At 37.8% G+C, this 18,209-nt stretch overlaps 1 protein-coding gene across 9 annotated transcripts in view; it reads right to left on the bottom strand.

Annotated features, from left to right (window-relative positions):
• MARCHF7 (membrane associated ring-CH-type finger 7) overlaps positions 1-16,841 on the bottom strand; it is a 39,738-nt gene extending 22,897 nt beyond the window's left edge. For 8 of the 9 annotated variants that reach the window (XM_039328369.1, XM_039328366.1, XM_039328368.1 and 5 more), the window contains exons 1-4: positions 16,684-16,841; positions 12,593-12,755; positions 8,820-8,978; positions 2,698-2,872 (exon numbers count right to left, since the gene is read on the bottom strand). In XM_039328369.1, coding sequence (XP_039184303.1) covers positions 2,698-2,872; positions 8,820-8,978; positions 12,593-12,745 — 487 coding nt within the window. In that variant the 5' untranslated portion in view covers positions 12,746-12,755; positions 16,684-16,841. The other variant, XM_039328367.1, reaches the window with a different exon arrangement.
• Positions 16,842-18,209: the final 1,368 nt, after the last annotated feature.

Genomic DNA, 18,209 nt, shown 5'->3' with positions numbered 1-18,209 from the left:
TGGTGGGACCCTAGCCTGCAATTGGCAAAGCCAGAGGAGTGAAATTCTGGCGAAAAAGGAAGTTGAAGTAGCTGCCTTTACTGCCCATGCTGAGGCTTGGTAGGTCCTGTAGAAATTAAGCTCCGCATTCTTATCCTCTGACTTTAGAACCCCCGCTATATCTCCAGACACAGTGAAGGAGGGAACCAATGATGCTAAGGGCTCATCTACAGTGGGGACTGCTAGCACCTCCGACAGTGCTGGAGCCATATTAAATAACTTTTTATCAGTTCCCCCCCCCCCAGCGATGGAAAAGTGCCTGGTGTTCCCCATTGTCTTTGGACTACATTGAGGAAAAGGAGAGGACAGGGAATGTCCTGTTGGGTAAACGTTGGTTCTGAAAAGACCTTACCAGTAAGTCCCTGGCTGGTGGAAGGTTTAGCCTGAGGGACACTTTCAGGACCAAGTTGAGCAGTGCTCCTGGCCTTGTGAAGTAAGGATTTAAAGAGGGCCAGATTAAACAGACCTATGAAAGGAGGGGGATCATCTTCTGACATCCCCTGCTCTTTCTGTTCGTCGTCCCCTATGAATGACCTTCTATTCCTGGAGGAACTGGAAAGGAAAACTGGCCCTTGGTATGCGGCTACTTCCGCCTGGGAGAGATACGATACATTGCTATGAGATGAGATCCCTGATGCTATTGACTCGGGTTGAGCTCTCTGGTGTAGGGTCAAAGATACATCTTGGGCAATAGCCTGAGAAATCAGAAGGTGTATTAGTTCTGATAGTTCTGTCTCCTGAGCCTCTGGAGGGCGAAGCCCTGCCACTGTAGGAGTGAATGGCCCCAGAGGTCTAGCTGTACCCGGAGCAGGGATATGAAGGCCAATCCCCTCATTGGAATGGAACCTCATTGGAACCATCTCCACCTATTCTGCCATGGGAAAAATGAACTGACCTGTTTCCCCTTCTGGAGACCAGGCACTTGGAGCAGAAGAGGTTGAAGAAGCTTGTTGAAAGCCAAAAACCGATGCTTCCATGGGAACAGAAATAATCTGACCAACCTTTGCATCATTCTTTTGCCTTGCAGCTTTGGAGAACTGTTTTTCCAATGCCTGGTGCATTCTGCTTGCTTCTTTCTCAGAAGCTTTGGTAGACCTTTTGCCAGAGATAGCTTTGGATCTGAGTTTCTTAGCAGTCTCCTGCTTGGCTGATCTGGATTTCTTGTGCCTGGATGAACTGCTGGAGGCAACCTGAGATATCTGAACTTCTGTGGTTTATCTGCCATTGCAAAATCAGAGATATCACAGAAATGGCAATCTCAATGTGTTTGCAACAGAGAGGTGATCCCAATCACAAGGAGCCAAGTTGTGGCTACAAGTGATGGCGGCGCAACCAACCTAATGGGATAGCCAGCACACTCACAATCCTGGCAGTGACGACAAAACCAACTTAATGGGGTAGTCAGCACACTTATGTTCCTGTTAGTGGCGGCAAGACCAACTTAATGTGGTAGCCAGCACACTTATAAGCAGCGTAGGAAGAGGCACTGAAAATGGCAGCAGTTAAAGCGGGCACTCAGCCACGCCCTGAAATCTTTGGAAATTGCATCCAGACACAGTAAAGGAGGCTGTTGTTGTTGCCTCTAATTGTAATAGCCTTGGTATGCGGCAAGCTGCCAAGGAGCCTGGAGAAGCAGCACCCTCGAAATACTGCTCCTTAATTCTGGCCTTCTGAATGGCCTGAGAGTGTTTGTAAGGCTTTTAAGATGGTGGCCGCAAGGAAGCGACCTCCTACTCCGTCGTTATGTCCGAATTAATAAATGCGGTCAGCTGCTTCTATGGCTGACTAATAAGATTGCTGATTGAATTCTGGCCAAAATTGACTCTATTTGAGTCTAAACAGCCCTCGCTGGAAGGGAGGGTCCCCTACCCCCCCACACACTTAGAAACAATAAAAGCGGCGCTCAAAATGGTGACCACTGCACTTCTGCCCTGTCTGGAAGCTATAAATAGCTCGAGGCTTCAGCCGAAGCCCACAAAACTGCTTTCACACTCAGCAGTTTGAAAAGCAGCGCTGATATCAGCGCAGAGAAGGAAAAGGAAGGGTACAACCTGGGAAAATCCACAGTTTTGTCTTTCTGCTTGAAACAAGAGCCAATCTTCACCACGTCTCTCTTGGGCTAAGACTAAGTCATGACTGGGGATTCCTAGCCGGAGGAAGAGAGGTGTGGCAAAGGTTGATTGACTAAGTCTCTAGGGCAGAAAGGCAAGATCAACCCATCTGTCGATTCTCCATTCGTCATGTTGAAGAACATAGCTGTGCCATCAGGCCACAAGTACCGTAAATGCCGGCGTATAAGGCGACTTCCGCGAGCGCCGAAATCGGCGCCAAAGACGGGGGTCGTCTTATACGCCGAGTCGTCTTATACGCCAGAAATACTGGTAGTTTCCGGCGTATAAGACGACGTTCTAGGAATGCGGCCCAGCTATAAAGACGGGGGTCGTCTTATACGCCGGGTCGCCTTGTACGCCGGCATTTACGGTAACAAAAATACCATTATTACTCTGATAAGGAATGGTGTTTTAATTTTGACTGAGTATGGCATTCTTGTTTTTTACACCTTCTACTTATTTTTCCTTTGGAGAAACAAAAGTGGCAGTTTGGAGTGTTAATAAGCCTTATCGATACACTTTCTTTACTATTTAACATGCAATTTACCTGAAACTGTGTTTAAACCACTACTTCTCATACTAGAGGTAGATGTATAAGAAAGTTTAGGTCTTTTTGAATCAGTATCTTGTTGTTGGTTATGCAGTCTTGAAGAATATGCTCCCTGAGTTCTATCAGATTCACCCAACCAAGATGATGCAGGAATTGATGATGATGATGTAACCTACAAATTGGGATTTGAGAAGGTTAATAATTTACTGCTAAATGGCTTGTTCAATAATAGTAAACAAGATTAAACCAAAACTACTATAGTGAAAAGGCTTGGGTAAAACAACACCAGTAAATGAGAGTAATTTTAAAAGAATAGTCTAATAGGCTATTAGTCAAAAATTACAATAAAGTATTATTCCCTTTTTAAAAGAACAAATTGCATTACACCAGAGATAAAATATAAATGCATCCTAGTCCTGGAAACAAGGTAAAATTTGTTATTTCTGGAACAGTTCTATCAAAATAATTCAGTATTATAAACTCTAATTATGGCATTTGCTTAATATTTGGAAAACCTGAAATGTAAATCAATGTTTGCTTCATATGAATATTTGCAAGCTCTTTTTTTTACTCAAACAGACTGAATGTAAAATCCATTTAAATATGTACAATCCTTAATAGCTGTTATCAATCTTCCACTATCTATTTTGATGTTAACACAAAAATTTATCTTCCACACTCAGGCAGCTTCTTAATTTAACTGAGTTGTACATTAGGGCAGCCTTGAAAACAGTTGAGAAACTTCAATTAGTATAGAACGTATAGCACATTTCTCAGTTGGAATTGCATATGAAATTTATCAATACCTGGTCTTTTTAAAATCTGAACTGGCTGCCAATTTTATTTCAGGCCAAATCTACCTTGACCTTCAAAATTCTAACAGTACAATTCTAGTCATATCTACATCTAACTCAAATAATTCCCACTATCTTACAAAAGTAACACAAGAATGTAACCTATATAAGCTTGTCCCCAAATCTTTGTCCATATGCTGCCCTATCCCAATTCCATTAAAATAATCTATCAGATGAAATCAAGGTACCAATACTAGTGACAATAAATTAATCCAATAAAGCAGAGAGATTTTAGTGATTGATTTAGGATACTTTGCCATGAGTGTTTTCAATCTATGATTTTATGTTTACTATATCTTTTTATTTTTACAAGCAGTAGTATTAAGCAAATTACACAGTTTAGCACTGTTTATTTTTCATAATAAATTCTATCACAGTGTAGGAATGCAAGTCGTAAATAACATTACTATTTTAAACTTAAATATTTCTTTTGAAACAGTTGTTGGGTACTTCCAAATCATATTTATATGCAACTGAATGCTTTCAGTTCAAAGAAAACAATATACTGCATAAATTTGTTCTTCTAGTTGATTCTGTCCTTATTTTTTTAATCATATAGTAAAATTATTAATAAAGAGCCAGTTTGGTATAGTGGTAAAGGCATCAGGTAGAAAATGGGAGAGACAAAACCCACTGGATGATCTTGGGCCAGTCCCTTTCTCTCAGCCCTAGGAAAAAGGCAATGGCAAACCACTTTTAAAAAAAACCTGTCAAGAAAACTGTGAGAACTTGTCCAGGAAGTATCCAAGAATTGAGCACAAGTGAAGGGAAGGGGGAAAAAATCATTAATAAAGCCAAAAAGGTGATATTAGGTCTATTAGACTGTTATCCAAGTAAATTCCACAGGCAAAGAGATCTTTTGAACCTTCTAATCTCCCAAAATATTATTGTTCTTTTACTTTAACAACAATGGGCTATTAGTAGCTGTCTGAACATCTAAAAAACTAAAACTAAAAATAATTTATTTATGTTTTTTAATTTACAAAATTCAGAGACTATCCGACTCCAATACAACTCTGCATAGCCTACAGGGAGAAAACAGTAAGAGAGAACCAATACACAGAAAATATAACCAACATTCCATAAAAATCTTACAGTACTTAAGGGCCCGAGAGAACAGTTAGCTTTTCAAAGATTTCTGCAAGATCATTAAAATGAGAGTCCCAGAGATCTCTGGGGAATAATGTTCCAAAGAATAGGTACAATACAGAAAATGCATGCTTCCTAGGTCTCGATAGATCAATTGAAGGGCCCCAAAACACACCGAGTCTGCCTTCTTCCCAGCAAAGGGAAGCTATAAAAAAAAACCCTCTCTAAATTGCTACTAGATAGCAATTTAAACTATTAGAAATATTACTAAGAAATAGAAGTTACGTGGAACTATTTAAACTCAAGGCAAGATTAGAAGGACCAAGAAAAATATCTGCTGGAATTACCCCAAACTTGGCAGACTTGCAAAATACAGCTCACAGGCCACTGCAAATGACCTGCTGAAAAGATTAGATCATTATAGCATACAACAATAATCCTAGAGAATTCTCAGAAGAAAACCCTTTCTTCATCACACACTACTGCTTGACATCTGTAAAAAAAACAAACTTGATCAGGGTCTAAAATTGTGAAATAAAATAAAATAATGAGACTGAAACCTCTTCAACATCAAAATACATTTGTGGGAAAAAATATGAAGCATAAGGAATACCGTTCCAACTATTAAGTGGTCTATGTATATGCATGCAACAATGCATAGACAATATTGGGACAGATTCAATGAAATACTGATATATCCTAGAAGCTAATTTCCCACAATCAGTGAAAAACTGATGCTGAAAAGATCTAGGATTGAGGTTTATCTCTAATCAACCATAAAATACTTACAGAAAAAATGTATTATTGAAATCTATGGAAGAAACCTCAAAAATGCACTGCATGCAACAATTTTCTTAGCTAAACAAGTTCCATAAGGAGCATTGTGGAAAAAATTCCAAAAGTAAGAACTCTTAGTTGGCTAAAGCAAGTATTTGGAAACTGATGCCAAATAAGGTGTTACAAAGTACAGGTAGTCCTTGATTTATGGCCATTCTTTTAAAAACAGTTTGAAGTTACATAGCCTTGCACTTACTATTTTCTCATGTTATCAAAATTGGCCAGGGGAAGCTGTTCCACTTAACAGTCATGTGATTCATTTAACAACCATGATGATTTGTTTAATGACCATGGCAAAAGGGCCATAAGATTGGACGCAACTCACTTAATGATTGCACTGCTTTGTGACAGAAGTTCCCAATTGGGATTGTAAGTCAAGGACTACTTTTACTGATTGAAGGGGTGTCCAAAATTCTGCACTGGTCATATCCAATTTTCTTATTATGAATTGGTAAACAACTGCATATAAAGCATGAATTCCAATTTGTAGAAAGATGTTGCATTTAACTTTTAAACAAGAAAAAAGCATTAAGATAGAAATTAAACATTTCTGGAAAACAATGACAGAAGATCACAAATGCTTTTTTTTTCAAATACAATTTCTCTTTGCCCTCTCCCTGTAAGATTAAACTATATTTGTGAAATTTCATTTTAGTCTCTGATATTAAAGTAGACAATTTATTTGAAAATTAAAAATTAGATTCATAATTTGAGTTGGACAATATTTTAAAGAAGCATATCCAAAATGTTCCATTCTGGCAAATTCCATTTTTTTTTCTTTCAAAAAAGAATGTATATAGGAGAGACTCCTCCGCAAATGACTGTCATAGGGTGAGAGTTTTCTTTCTCTTCCCCACAATCTGCTGAATATGCTGCCAGAGCGGTTTTTTGGGCAGCCTTACTCCCTGGATTTGATGGGGGCACTTACCGAGTTTCCTCGAAAATAAGACCAGGTGTTATATTTATTAATTTTTTGCTCCCAAAAATAGGGCTTATTTTCGGGGGAACACGGTGATCAGCCCAGCCGGGTGCCCCACCTCCTGGCATGCACACAAGAGGCAGCGAATGCATGGGGGTCAATGGTGTCTGGCAGCAGTCACAGCCATCCAGCCGCTTGGCACAGCACAAATAAGTCCGAATGTGGAAGCAAGAGGTAGGGGGAGGCAGGTGATCTGTATGTGTTGTGCGGCCATCTGGCTTGCGGGAGGCTTGCATGGAAGCACTGGCAGTAGGCGGAGGCAAAGGAAGGGGAAGGGGGGAGGCAGGTGATCCGGATGTGCTATGTGGCTGCCTGGCTCACAGAGGCTTACGCGGTGGCACCAGCAGCAGGTGGAGGCAGAGGCACCGTGGGAAGCAGGCAATCCTAACGTGCATCTGCGGGCAAGCCGAGAGACGGTGGGATGGAGTGGGTGGCGCGTCAGGCTTGCCTGTCTCCCCCCCCTCCCTGCAAGCCAGGGAGCAGTGCAGCGCGTCCAGATCACCTGCCTCCCCCAGGTGCCTCTGCCTCCGCCTGCTATTGCTGACGCACGAGCCTCCCATGAACCAGGTAGCTGCACAGTGCATCTGGATCGCCTGTCTTCCCCCAGCTCTGCCTCCACGCTCAAACTTACCTGCACTACGTGGGCTGCAGCTCCTGCGCACTTGCCACCTCCTATGCTGACCATGCCCATCCCCCAGCTTATTTTTGGAGTAGGGCTTATATTAGGCGCACCCTAAAAAAACAGGCTAGGGCTTATTTTCTGGGTGGGTCTTATTTTCAGAAAAACACAGCAGGAAAGACTCAAGACAACTTTGGACAGCTGTGCACCCACCCAGGAGGAGGAATCTTGAAGACTGCAACTCTTTGTGAGGGAGTAGCTGAAAAGTCAAGGGCCTTTTATACTTCTTCCAACCCGTAGACTTATTTGTAAACAAGCTAGGACTTTTAACTTTCACTTTCTGAGCTTTTGCTTTTTATTTTTAAATGTTAATTGACTGGTTGGATGCTGATTTATTTCAACCCCTGCTGGATTCTTTCTTTTCTCCATTTTGTTTTACTTCTTTATTTGACTCTTCTTATTAATTTCTGCCTTCTGCCTTCCATATGGAAAAACGCATGGGACTTTGGATTTGTACTTTATTAACTTGAAAAAACATTTTGGATCAAATGGCCAAAAAATATCTTCCCTGACTTTTTCACTGCCACCCTGGTTTCAGCCAACAACAGATCAGATTATAGAGGAGGAGGAGGCTGACACCCAAGAAGAAAACAGACTCTGGCTAACAAAGTGCAATCCTTTGATTATTATTTTTTTCAGAAAGGTTTGATGAACTTATAAACTTTGCACAAAACAATTAAAAAAAACAGAGATTACATTTTTAAGCCTTTAATAAGAATTTCTTTTTTAAAGCAGTAGATTAGTAGTTGGGAAGAAATATGGAATATGATATAGAAATAATACAGATGGTGGAGAACATTGAGAAGAAGAAATGTGATTTCCCAGCCATAAACTGTCCAGGAAGAAATATAGACGCTGAAATTTTAGAGCCTGGGCATCAAGCAGAAATTGTAGAGCCAACTCCATACACTTCCTGGAAGGTTAACACTGTACTTTTATATAATAGCAGAGAACTCTCTAGGCTGACAAGTAGCAAATGATTTTTCTTTAAGTGGTTTGATGGAGAGTGGAAAACGGATTTAATACATCTAATTGAGGAACAATTTTATCTGGAAGTCTGGCTTTGGAGACTGGACCTATTATATTTAATCAATCAGCAACTAATAAGAAATAGTATAAAGAAACAAACTTGGATATTTGATCCAGGACCAATTAAGGTTAATATTTGGGATGATAAGGTATTGAGGTCGTGGTAAATTTTCTACAAGTTAATTACATTAACAGCATGTTAACAGAGGATTTTGGAACTTCAACTTTTTCTCCTATTACTGTTCACAATTTTTTAACTTTTATATCCTTACATAATATGTTTTTTTCTGCTAACTACTTTGTTATTAATATGGCTTACCAATGACAAGCTAACAATTTGTAAGTAGATTTAGTAGTTTACATTTAAAATTCTTTTGGCCTGTTTTGCAAGGGGTGGGAAACCAAAATTGTTGTATTATACAAATTAGCATTCAATTAGGGAGGATGTTATGTGTATACGTGTTGTTGTTTTTTAAAGACACTTTTTTTGTTAATGTCTTTTTTGTTGTTTTTTGTTTTTTTCTAAATATTTTGGTGTTTTATATTTTAATCTTTTATCAATAAACTATTTTTTTTAAAAAAAGAATGTGTGTGTGTGTGTGTGTGTGAAGATAAAATTTTATCTTCAACTGATTAACTATGCAAATCTTACCAATCTATTTCTGCTTCCCAAAAATCTTCCAGACCATGGACGATCAAGTGTTCCTGAGTAGTGAGTTGGAGAAGAAGCTGGAAGCTTCCATGAACTTTCATAAGCTTCTCGTTCTTCAACTGACCAGTCTCTACTGGAACTATGCAACCTACCAGATTCCTACAAAACAATATATTTATTACTTAATGCCCTGCTCGAGCCACCATTCCACACAAGAAAATAAAATCTATAACATCTGCACTTTTTAATTAATCACATTTAAATATTTTCTAGAAGAGTCAACTGTTCCTACCCCATCTATAAAAATAAGTTTACCTCATCCTAAGTGAGTAAGGTTTACTTTGTTAAAAAAAATCAGCTTCCATTATTTTCTAAGCAGGATCAAACATTACTATTCTCCTCTCATTGAAGAGGATTATTGAGATTCTGCTACACTGGCAACATTTGAAACAAAAGCAAGTCACTTTAAAACAATAGTTGTAAATTACTGTTTTACACAATTATACTGAAAAAAAACTGAAAAATGGTACAAATACTTGGTAAATGCCTTGTTTTAAATTTCTTACAGAGAAATACTAAATTTGAAAACAGTTGTGAAGTTTTTCTATTTCAAGGCACTGAATCTAGCTGACTCTCTAAAATGCAAATTAACTCAGACAAATAATAATTCATATACTGCTTTTAACCAAAACCAAATCATGAGAGAGCATTTAACATCAAGAAGAGAGCATTTAAGAGAGCATTTAACATCAAAAAAACTAACCTAGTTTTGACACAATAAAGTACTAAACAGAGAAAAGCAGAGTTGAAAAGGAAAAAACAGAATTGTATAGATATTTCTAAAATAGAAATGATTTCTTATTAGTTTATAATCAATTAATTCTTTATCAGCAAATCCTTTTTTCAGGGATAAAGCAACATATGCTATAGGGTGAATTGTGGTAATAGCCACAGATAAGTAGCCGAATACATGCAGAATTCCCAGACTCAACACTCATTTTCAGTCATGTTAGAAAACTTTTGCTTGAAAAGCTACTTTTCAAAAACAATACTTTTCTAGGTGACTATACTTAGCAAAGTGATAGAAAGAGAAGGGATGGGGGAATGTATCTTCATGTTTATTATAGGAAATAAAGTTATGTACTTCCATGAATTCAAATTGAAAGTAATGCAATATACCTTTCTGAGTAGAGGCTGAATCATTCAATACCAGAATTCAAGAAGGTAATATTTCAAATCAGATTTATAAATAATCATGTTCATAATATGATCATGAACATGAAGAAAAAAAAAGTGTATTTGGGGATAGTTCTGAAGAGGGCTAAAGTAATTCTGCTTCAAGGCAAAAGCCTCACTAGATTTTTAGCTGGGGTAAAAGTTCTGCTCCTCTCCCAAAAACAGATTAGATTGAAACTCAGTGTATTTTCTTCACACTGTTCATTGAAAATTGAAGGTATTCCTATATGCAAAGGCCATTCTTTCCAAAGCAAGAAGATTGATTTAATCAATTATTAAAATCACCTAAGTTGCATTATATTCATTTCTAAACATGTCTAAACAGTACCTCCTTTTTATATCTGTATTATTTCATTATATATCCCTCCTTTCTTCTTGGCATTCAAGGCAACATAAGAGTCTAATTTTATTGTTACCATTTTCTGAAGTAGGTTAGGCTGAGATAAGAAAATAATCCCAAATCTTAAGATTTGGTGGAATATTCAAAAGATTTTTAAGAGAAAGAAAAAGTTTACGCAATAATTTTGTTGGGTATTATTGTAGATTTCGATTTTAAAGAAATCAATTTGAAGTTGAATTTTATAACAGCTGCAAGATTATTAGTGGGGCAATATTGGAAGAAAAACTCACTGCCTACTTTGGAAGAATGGATACTTAAGGTGTCTAATTTAGCAGAAATGGTGAAAATCTCCGCTTATTTGAAGGACCATTCACAAGAAAGATACATTATGGTTTGGAGAAGATGGATTGATTATATTCAAAAGAAATATGAAACTGAAAAGTATTACCTTGCTTTTGAGTAGATTTTAGATAATTATTAATAGTTTTAATTATATTATTTTTGTTTTGATTGGTTAATGTTTTGAGAAGGACTTAAAGTGTGTTATGGTTTTGATTGATAGTATAGTTGGTTTATGTTAGTTAGATTATGTTTGTTTATTTGTTACCGTAATCAGCTCTGAGAAGTGGGGGAGGGGGGGAGGGGTGGGAGGGGTTATATTGTAATAAATTTGTAAAACTTTTAATTAAAAAAAAAGAAGAAAATAATCCCAAATCATCTAAAGAATTCTATAATTGTATCGGAATTTGACATGGTCTCCTCAAACTCATAATACAATATATTAATTTCAATTATATTTTTATTTTCCCATACATTTTATAATTTTAGATTTTTTCAAGCCATTCTGTCATTGTAGCTACTATGTTTTATTACTTTTGTTGTTTAATTCTATTGTTCTACTGATTTCACACAATGATTTTTTACTGCTTTGTATTTTAACCTGCCTAGGAACATTCAATAATTTACATATGGATCTACATTTCTATTGTTGTTTTTTTTCAGAATACCTACAGGAAAACTTCAAGAACTCTGGTGAGAGAATCAGTTCTAGTAAATTGTCACACAGCACTAAAACAAATTCCACTTATGCAATACCCATATGCCAGTTGCCTAATATTTGTGATCAGTTTTTTTAAAAAGCAATTTTATCAGGTACTTTTAGCAGAATCTTTATTCACTAGTTCGGTACTGTTCTACCTATGCTACACATGGAAGAGCCAAAGTTCTAACATATAAAAAGAGTGCAATTAATACTTTTTTCTAATTTAAAAAATATGAAAAAGGAGTCCAAGTCAGTGACACATTGAAAAAGATAGAAAGTACATGCTGAGAAAATATAGGCCTCGGATTAGAGCAGCAATTGGGATTGGAATTGCTAAGTGATACGGCTAAAGCACAATGCTACAATGACCGCACATATGACCACATCACTTAGTGACAGCAATCTCAGCAGTCTTGGTTGCCATTATAACTCCAGGACTGCAGGCAGGTGCTATGGGGTAAAGGTGGATAAATGTTGCAGGTGGGTGGATGCTGCAGAGAGCATGAGCAGGTGAATGGGCAAAAAACTGGCAGCAGTGACTTGCAGGAGCAACTTGTGATCTCCTGTTGGCTTCCCAACTGATGTAGTGGGAAACCAGAAGGGAAGGTTGCAAATGGCAATCACAAGACACTGCAACCATCATAAATATAAGCCAGATGTGAAGCACCCAAATCACAGTCATGTGACTGGGGACACTGCAGCGACTTGAACATCAAGAACCAGTCATTAAATCTCCCTCTTTCAGCACCATCATAACTTTGAACAGTAATCCAAGGACTACCTGTAGTTCTAAAGTTCACAATGCAGCCTAGATAATTTTTCATGAGACCTTAAACTGCTCTTGATTCTAGTAAAAGAATGCTTTTTTTCTGTGTAAATAAGTCATTCAGCATTCTTAAAACTGCAAGTCTCTATGTAATATGTTAAAACAAAAAAGAAATGGAAAACAGTAAGTTTGTCAAGAGGGAAAGAGAATGGAGTATCACAAAGCAATCTCAGCTATTGCTGTGAAAGATTTTTTAAACAGAAAAAAATAAGGAAACAAAATTTTTAAATTAGTCAGCATCTTTTATATAAACAAGTTGTCGATTAACTTCAAACAATGTGAACTCATAAACCAGAGAAAGATGGAAAATATACCATCATAAAAATTACCTGGCGTCCAGAATCCAGTCTTATTGAAGACTCTCTCGTACGGTATGAATCAGTTAAAGTTGTTCCACCACTTCCAGCTCCTATCCTAGCACTTCGAGAACCAGATGGCTGAACAGATAGCCTCCGTGGAATTCTTGATGGCTTTGATTCCATTTTGTGTGCACTATATAAAAATAAATATTCAACTTTTCTAGTTAGATAATGAACTGTACAAAATATAGGAAGAAAAGCTACAGATTTATAATTCAGATAGTAATCAGTGGTTAATTTTGCCCCTGTATTTGTATATTAAACTCTGATCAATATTTTAAATACTACAAATGAGATATAAGCATCAAAAAGATAAATTTTATAAATTGATACTTTATTAAATGTGAGGATGTAGATGATGATGCAATAGCATATATCATTCAAAACACATCTACATGAAGCTGCTGGGTGATGTCATCCTACAGGCTGGGAATGACATGTTAAGTATGCTGATGATACTTAGTTTTACATGCCAGGTCACCTGAGAGATGCCATGGAGGTTCAATCTCAGTGCCTAGAGGCTGTGAGAGGACCTGGATAGGACACAACAAACTTCAATTCAACAAAACAAAATCAAGTGGCTTTGAGTTTTTTGATCTGGTTCTGGGGTTTTGCCATCTTTGGGTTTTGCCATCTTTGGTTCTGATGATGTGGCACTGTCTCAGACAGACCAAAAGCACAATCTGGAGTCTTCCTGAACTTATAGCTCTTGCTTGAGAAGCAGGTGGCAGCTGTGGCTAGGAAGGCCTTTGCATAGGATGTCATCAATTCCACCTAAAATCTAGTATCACTTTCTAGGGACCACTAACATGTAAATTCTGCAAACCCAAAATCCATAAAATCTAAAGACAGAACATCAATTGGCTAAACATTTCTGAAATGTGCATTGTATGATAGTAATGCACATGTTGATAAAAGCACAGAAACGCCATATTGGTACATGTATGATTTAGGCTTTATAACCAAGTTGGACAAAGGTCACCATTAAACATCACTATTCAATTTAGTATTTTAATCTTTACACAATCATGTAATCTAACAAATTTGTAGTACAGCATTAAGATACTCTTAAAAATTTAGTTTAGTAGATATTATTATACCTTATTTTATAATTCAAATTACCCCCCTCCCCAAAAAAACAAACTGTGGAATATAAAGAACATGCAATGTATCGAACATTGGTTTAGAAACAACTATTTAGACACATGGCCTAGAAATAAACATAAGTCTTACAGGCAAATTCAAGTTTATCTTATTTTAATGCATACAATTTATCTCTGTGTTCAATATTATTTTACATGAGAACTTGTTCTGTCAATCTCAGATTTTCTACTGTATTATATATATAGATTGATTTTGGAATATTAAAAAAAATGAAAAATACAACTTAGATCATGGGATGGTTAGCTAAAAATACATTCTTACTAATATGGGAAGCATACCTATATATTAGTTATCTGTACATCTTAAACCCTTAGGACCTTAGTAGATATCATTATCCAAAACATTGCATTTTTTAAAAATCCAACATTAGCCAATTATATTGATAGAGAGGAGAAATAACACTGAAGTACTATATATTGTTTCATTTCTGCAGAGGTGTAAGCTAGCAAATCCAATATCAAACTAGACCTAAAATAGCCAACATAATTATTTTGAAGGTTGCTACTCTTCTCATAACCTGGATTCATATATAATCAAAGTTGTGCATATTGTCCTACTTTTGACTGTTTTGACCACAGCAAAATCAAAACTAAAAGAAGAGAAATTAAATTCTTATTAATAAACAAGAGTACATATCTAGCTGAACAATCCAATCTTCCTTTCTACTCACAAAGGACATGGTATGTAACAGAAAGTTTATTTATAACTATTTTATTGGTGCAGCTTAAAACGATAGTTCTCTCCTTACAATGTCAATTTCAAAAAATTGTGGTAATACTGAATAATAGAAAGAAGTATAGGTTTATTTGCAAAATGGTCCATGAGAGTATCTGGGCATTTACCAGCCTTAGTTCATAAAAAATAAAATATTCCAGAACATTTCAAACATGATTCAAGATCAGTTACAGAATTTTAAATACTATATCTCCAGGCCATTTTAAAATGAACCAGACAAGTCTTACTGCATTGTTGTGTCAGTGTTTCTCAACCTTGACAATTTTAATAAAGTACCAATGCTGGCTGTGGAATTCTGGGAGTTGAAGTCCACATGCCTTAAAATTGTCAAGGTTGAGAAACACTGTTCTAAGTACTAGTTTTAAGTGGGAAAACTGCATTAAACAAAAGGAGATGCCTTCAACATGTGTATTTCAGTAATAGGAGGACTCATGACTGATGCTGTGCTTACAACATTCCAATTAGAGGAAGGAAGGGAGAAGCAATTTACTATTTCCTTAACTGTTGCAGAAAATCAGAGTTTGGTAACATTTTTTAGATTTAACAATTTTATTAAAACACACACTTTCATGAAATGTAACTCACTTTAACAGATACATGGAACATTTAAATTAAAATGGGACAGGGAGGAGAACAGGTTAGTACATATGAAAGTGTTTACAAATATCTAATGAATTAGCTATTATGTGTTAAAATTATTGTGCTTATTGAGACTCTGAGATAGGCTGAAGGGTATCTCTTTGAAACAGATGAAGAGGAAGGATGCATGCAAATGCAAAGACAGAAGGAACCAGCAAACATAGCATCTTATTCAATCCACAGAGCTAAACTATATCAATCCTGCTGACAGAAATCCAATTTAGGGCAAGTTAGCACATTTGTTATTCAATGGATAAACATCCAGCCTATATGTTCTCCATCTATTTTATAGCCTTTTCACTGTAAAAACCATAGCTAGAGAATTCTTATTTATAGAAGCTACACAAGATTGCTTTTATTTCTTTATATGTGCTCAAATTAGAAGTTTTGTGTTTTTTATTAGTCTGGGCCTCATGCTAGAGGCCTCAAGATTGCTTCCTTTGCTTATATGGCTTACATATTATATTTGCTAGCGACCAGTAGGAGGCACTACACAACTGGTTTTGCCCTTATTGGGAGTTTCCAGATGTAGGAAACCTCAATACTGGATGTTAAAGAATTAAAATCTATCTAGTATGGAGGATAAAATACTTATCCCTGAAGAGACCCAATAAAAACAAAACTGGCCATGTAGTGCCTCCTACTGGTCAATAATTAATATAAAATTTAATACTTATATGGTCATAGGGTTCCAACTAAATACAATACTTTTCACTGGAGGGAAATCATTACCTAGTTAATGAAGACAAATGAACAAGTAGTCCTCTAACAAGTCAAATACACTCAAAACTGCGATCCTGCATAATTGCTGAGGATTTTTTTAACCACCTTTTCTAAATAGTCATTTAAACCAACCCATCTATTTGAATACAAAATTCAAATTAAGGTTAGCAAATTAAGGTTAGCAGCAAGGCAGAAGCAGCAAACAGAACTGCTATTGTTACCAGATGATAAAAAAGCAATCCTAAAAAGCAGAAAAAGAGACTGTAAGGATTAGTCATAACTTGAATGCGAAGCTGACTTAAGTACTCTATAAACACCCCAATGACCTCATGCTGGATACAGCCTTAGACCAGGAAAATCCGAGTTCCAATTTTAATTTATCCCATGAATGTATAGAGAAGGTTCCTGACCTCTCTCAAACTGGACTATCGCTGGATAAGAAACCGCATTTCCTTCCAAACCCCTTCTGCGCCAACCAATAGTAAAAACAGCTGGAGGTTTCTGTTTTCCGGACTCGATTGCACAACGGAGCCCCATATCGAGGAGGGTGTCTTCGTCTACGCGGACGCGCCCAGGGCAGACGCGCAGGTCTGGAGCCCGTTTGCCGAGTCAGAGTTCTCTTTCCGAACCGTACAAGGCAAACGGGAAGGAGAGGAAACTGGGCCAAGAACTTCGCCTCCCAAGCCCACAAAATGGAGACTCCTCAGCTCCAAACCATGTCACTTCCCTTGCACAATCCCCGCGAAGCCAGGGCCTCGCCTGCCTCTCAGCTTCGCTTTCTCTCCTCCGCAAGACATCACCTGCTTTGCCTTGGCCGCCGTCTCCACCAGCGCCCCTTGCCGCTTTCACGGGCTCCCCCAGCCGCTCGCCGAGCCGTCAATGGCGGCCGCGGACTACTGTACTGCCCTGAGGAGGAAGCTACCTCAGCGCCGCCTGCCAATCACCGTGGAGTCAACCGACACCCGCCCCTTCAACTCTCGCGAGAACAACGGCTATCTAGCCCGAAGTTTACTGAGGGCGGTCTGGCTCTCGGGCTTTCCCCAAGGCGTCGAGGGAACAGCCGCTCACCCGGAGATTGCTGGGAAAGCGGAAATGGCGGAGTTGCGTTGGTGCTTTGAGCTCACTTTGCGCTCGTCTTCGGTGGCGTACGTCATACGTCACTGGGCGGCATTACATATTGTGCCGTGGATGGGCGTTTCGGAGCTGTGAGAGGGAAAGGGGGTGGTATCGGGAGAAGACGGGAAGAAATCCCGTTGTAAAATGTAGGGATCTTATTCATGCACACTCACACCAGACAAGAGGAACCGGATTTCGCCAAAGAAGAAATTGCAAAAGAGTTAGCCAGCTTTGTTCACTTTATGAGCCAGTCAGCTTTGTTCACTTTATTTATTCTATGTAAATGTTGATGTGCAACTCAACAATCCCAAAAGCAGGCTGCTAATTTAAATTGGCTGCTCTGAAAGCCCGGCCTTCTTTCTCATTAAGGAGGCTAGCTAGCTAGTGTTTCGGTTTAAAGCAGGGGTCTTCAAACTTGGCCCTTTTATGACTTGTGAATTTCAACTCCCAGAATTCTTCAGCCAGTGTGCTGGGCTGAGGAATTCTGGGAGTTGAAGTCCATAAGTCATAAAAGGGCCAAGTTTGAAGATTCCTGGTTTAAAATAAAAAAAAACAATGAAAGTGCATTCCCTTGACATTATTTCTCCCCTCGTGAAGTGTCACCTGCCACTGGGAAAAACAATCATCATTTTCTTTAATTTGCAGTAGATGAAGCCAGGTAAGCATAGTTCGATATTTTGAATGGCAGGATTAGCTGCCTATCAAATTATCCACCTAAACAAGTTTCAGGCATGAACGTGCCCTATGCCTGTGACTAGTATGTTGAACTATTTTTGAATTGGATCAAGTACTTTCAAAAGAATAATAAACCAGCATTCAAAATACCTGGGATGACAGGTTGCAGATATAGAAGAGAAGTAGAGAATAAACCAAGAGAAAACTCTTGGTAAATCTGAACTAGCTACACAAATCCCAGAAAAATACATGTTTGAATAAAGGAGGCATCAACGGGATGCAATAAAGTGCTTCAAAGCAGGAATGGACACACTTTTGGAGCCATAATTCAAATGCATTTTTCCCCAGAATTACACTGTGAGCATAGGAGAGGAGGCAGTGTTTTAATGAGATGCTGACAGATGTGTAGCACATGCTACACCTGCTCCAAAGCATCTTTTCAGCTTCAAATCTGAAATGTTACATATCCCTTGGTAAGGCTATTAAACCTGGCATATGTATATCATTTCCTGTATGTATAGTATTGCATAAAGCT

The sequence above is a fragment of the Crotalus tigris genome, unplaced genomic scaffold (genome assembly GCF_016545835.1).
Source record: "Crotalus tigris isolate CLP2741 ecotype Arizona unplaced genomic scaffold, ASM1654583v1 scf7180000024376.1991246, whole genome shotgun sequence".
Taxonomy (NCBI): domain Eukaryota; kingdom Metazoa; phylum Chordata; class Lepidosauria; order Squamata; family Viperidae; genus Crotalus; species Crotalus tigris.
The sequence above is the reverse complement of the archived record's forward strand: the minus strand, read 5'-3'. Positions and strand labels throughout refer to the sequence as shown.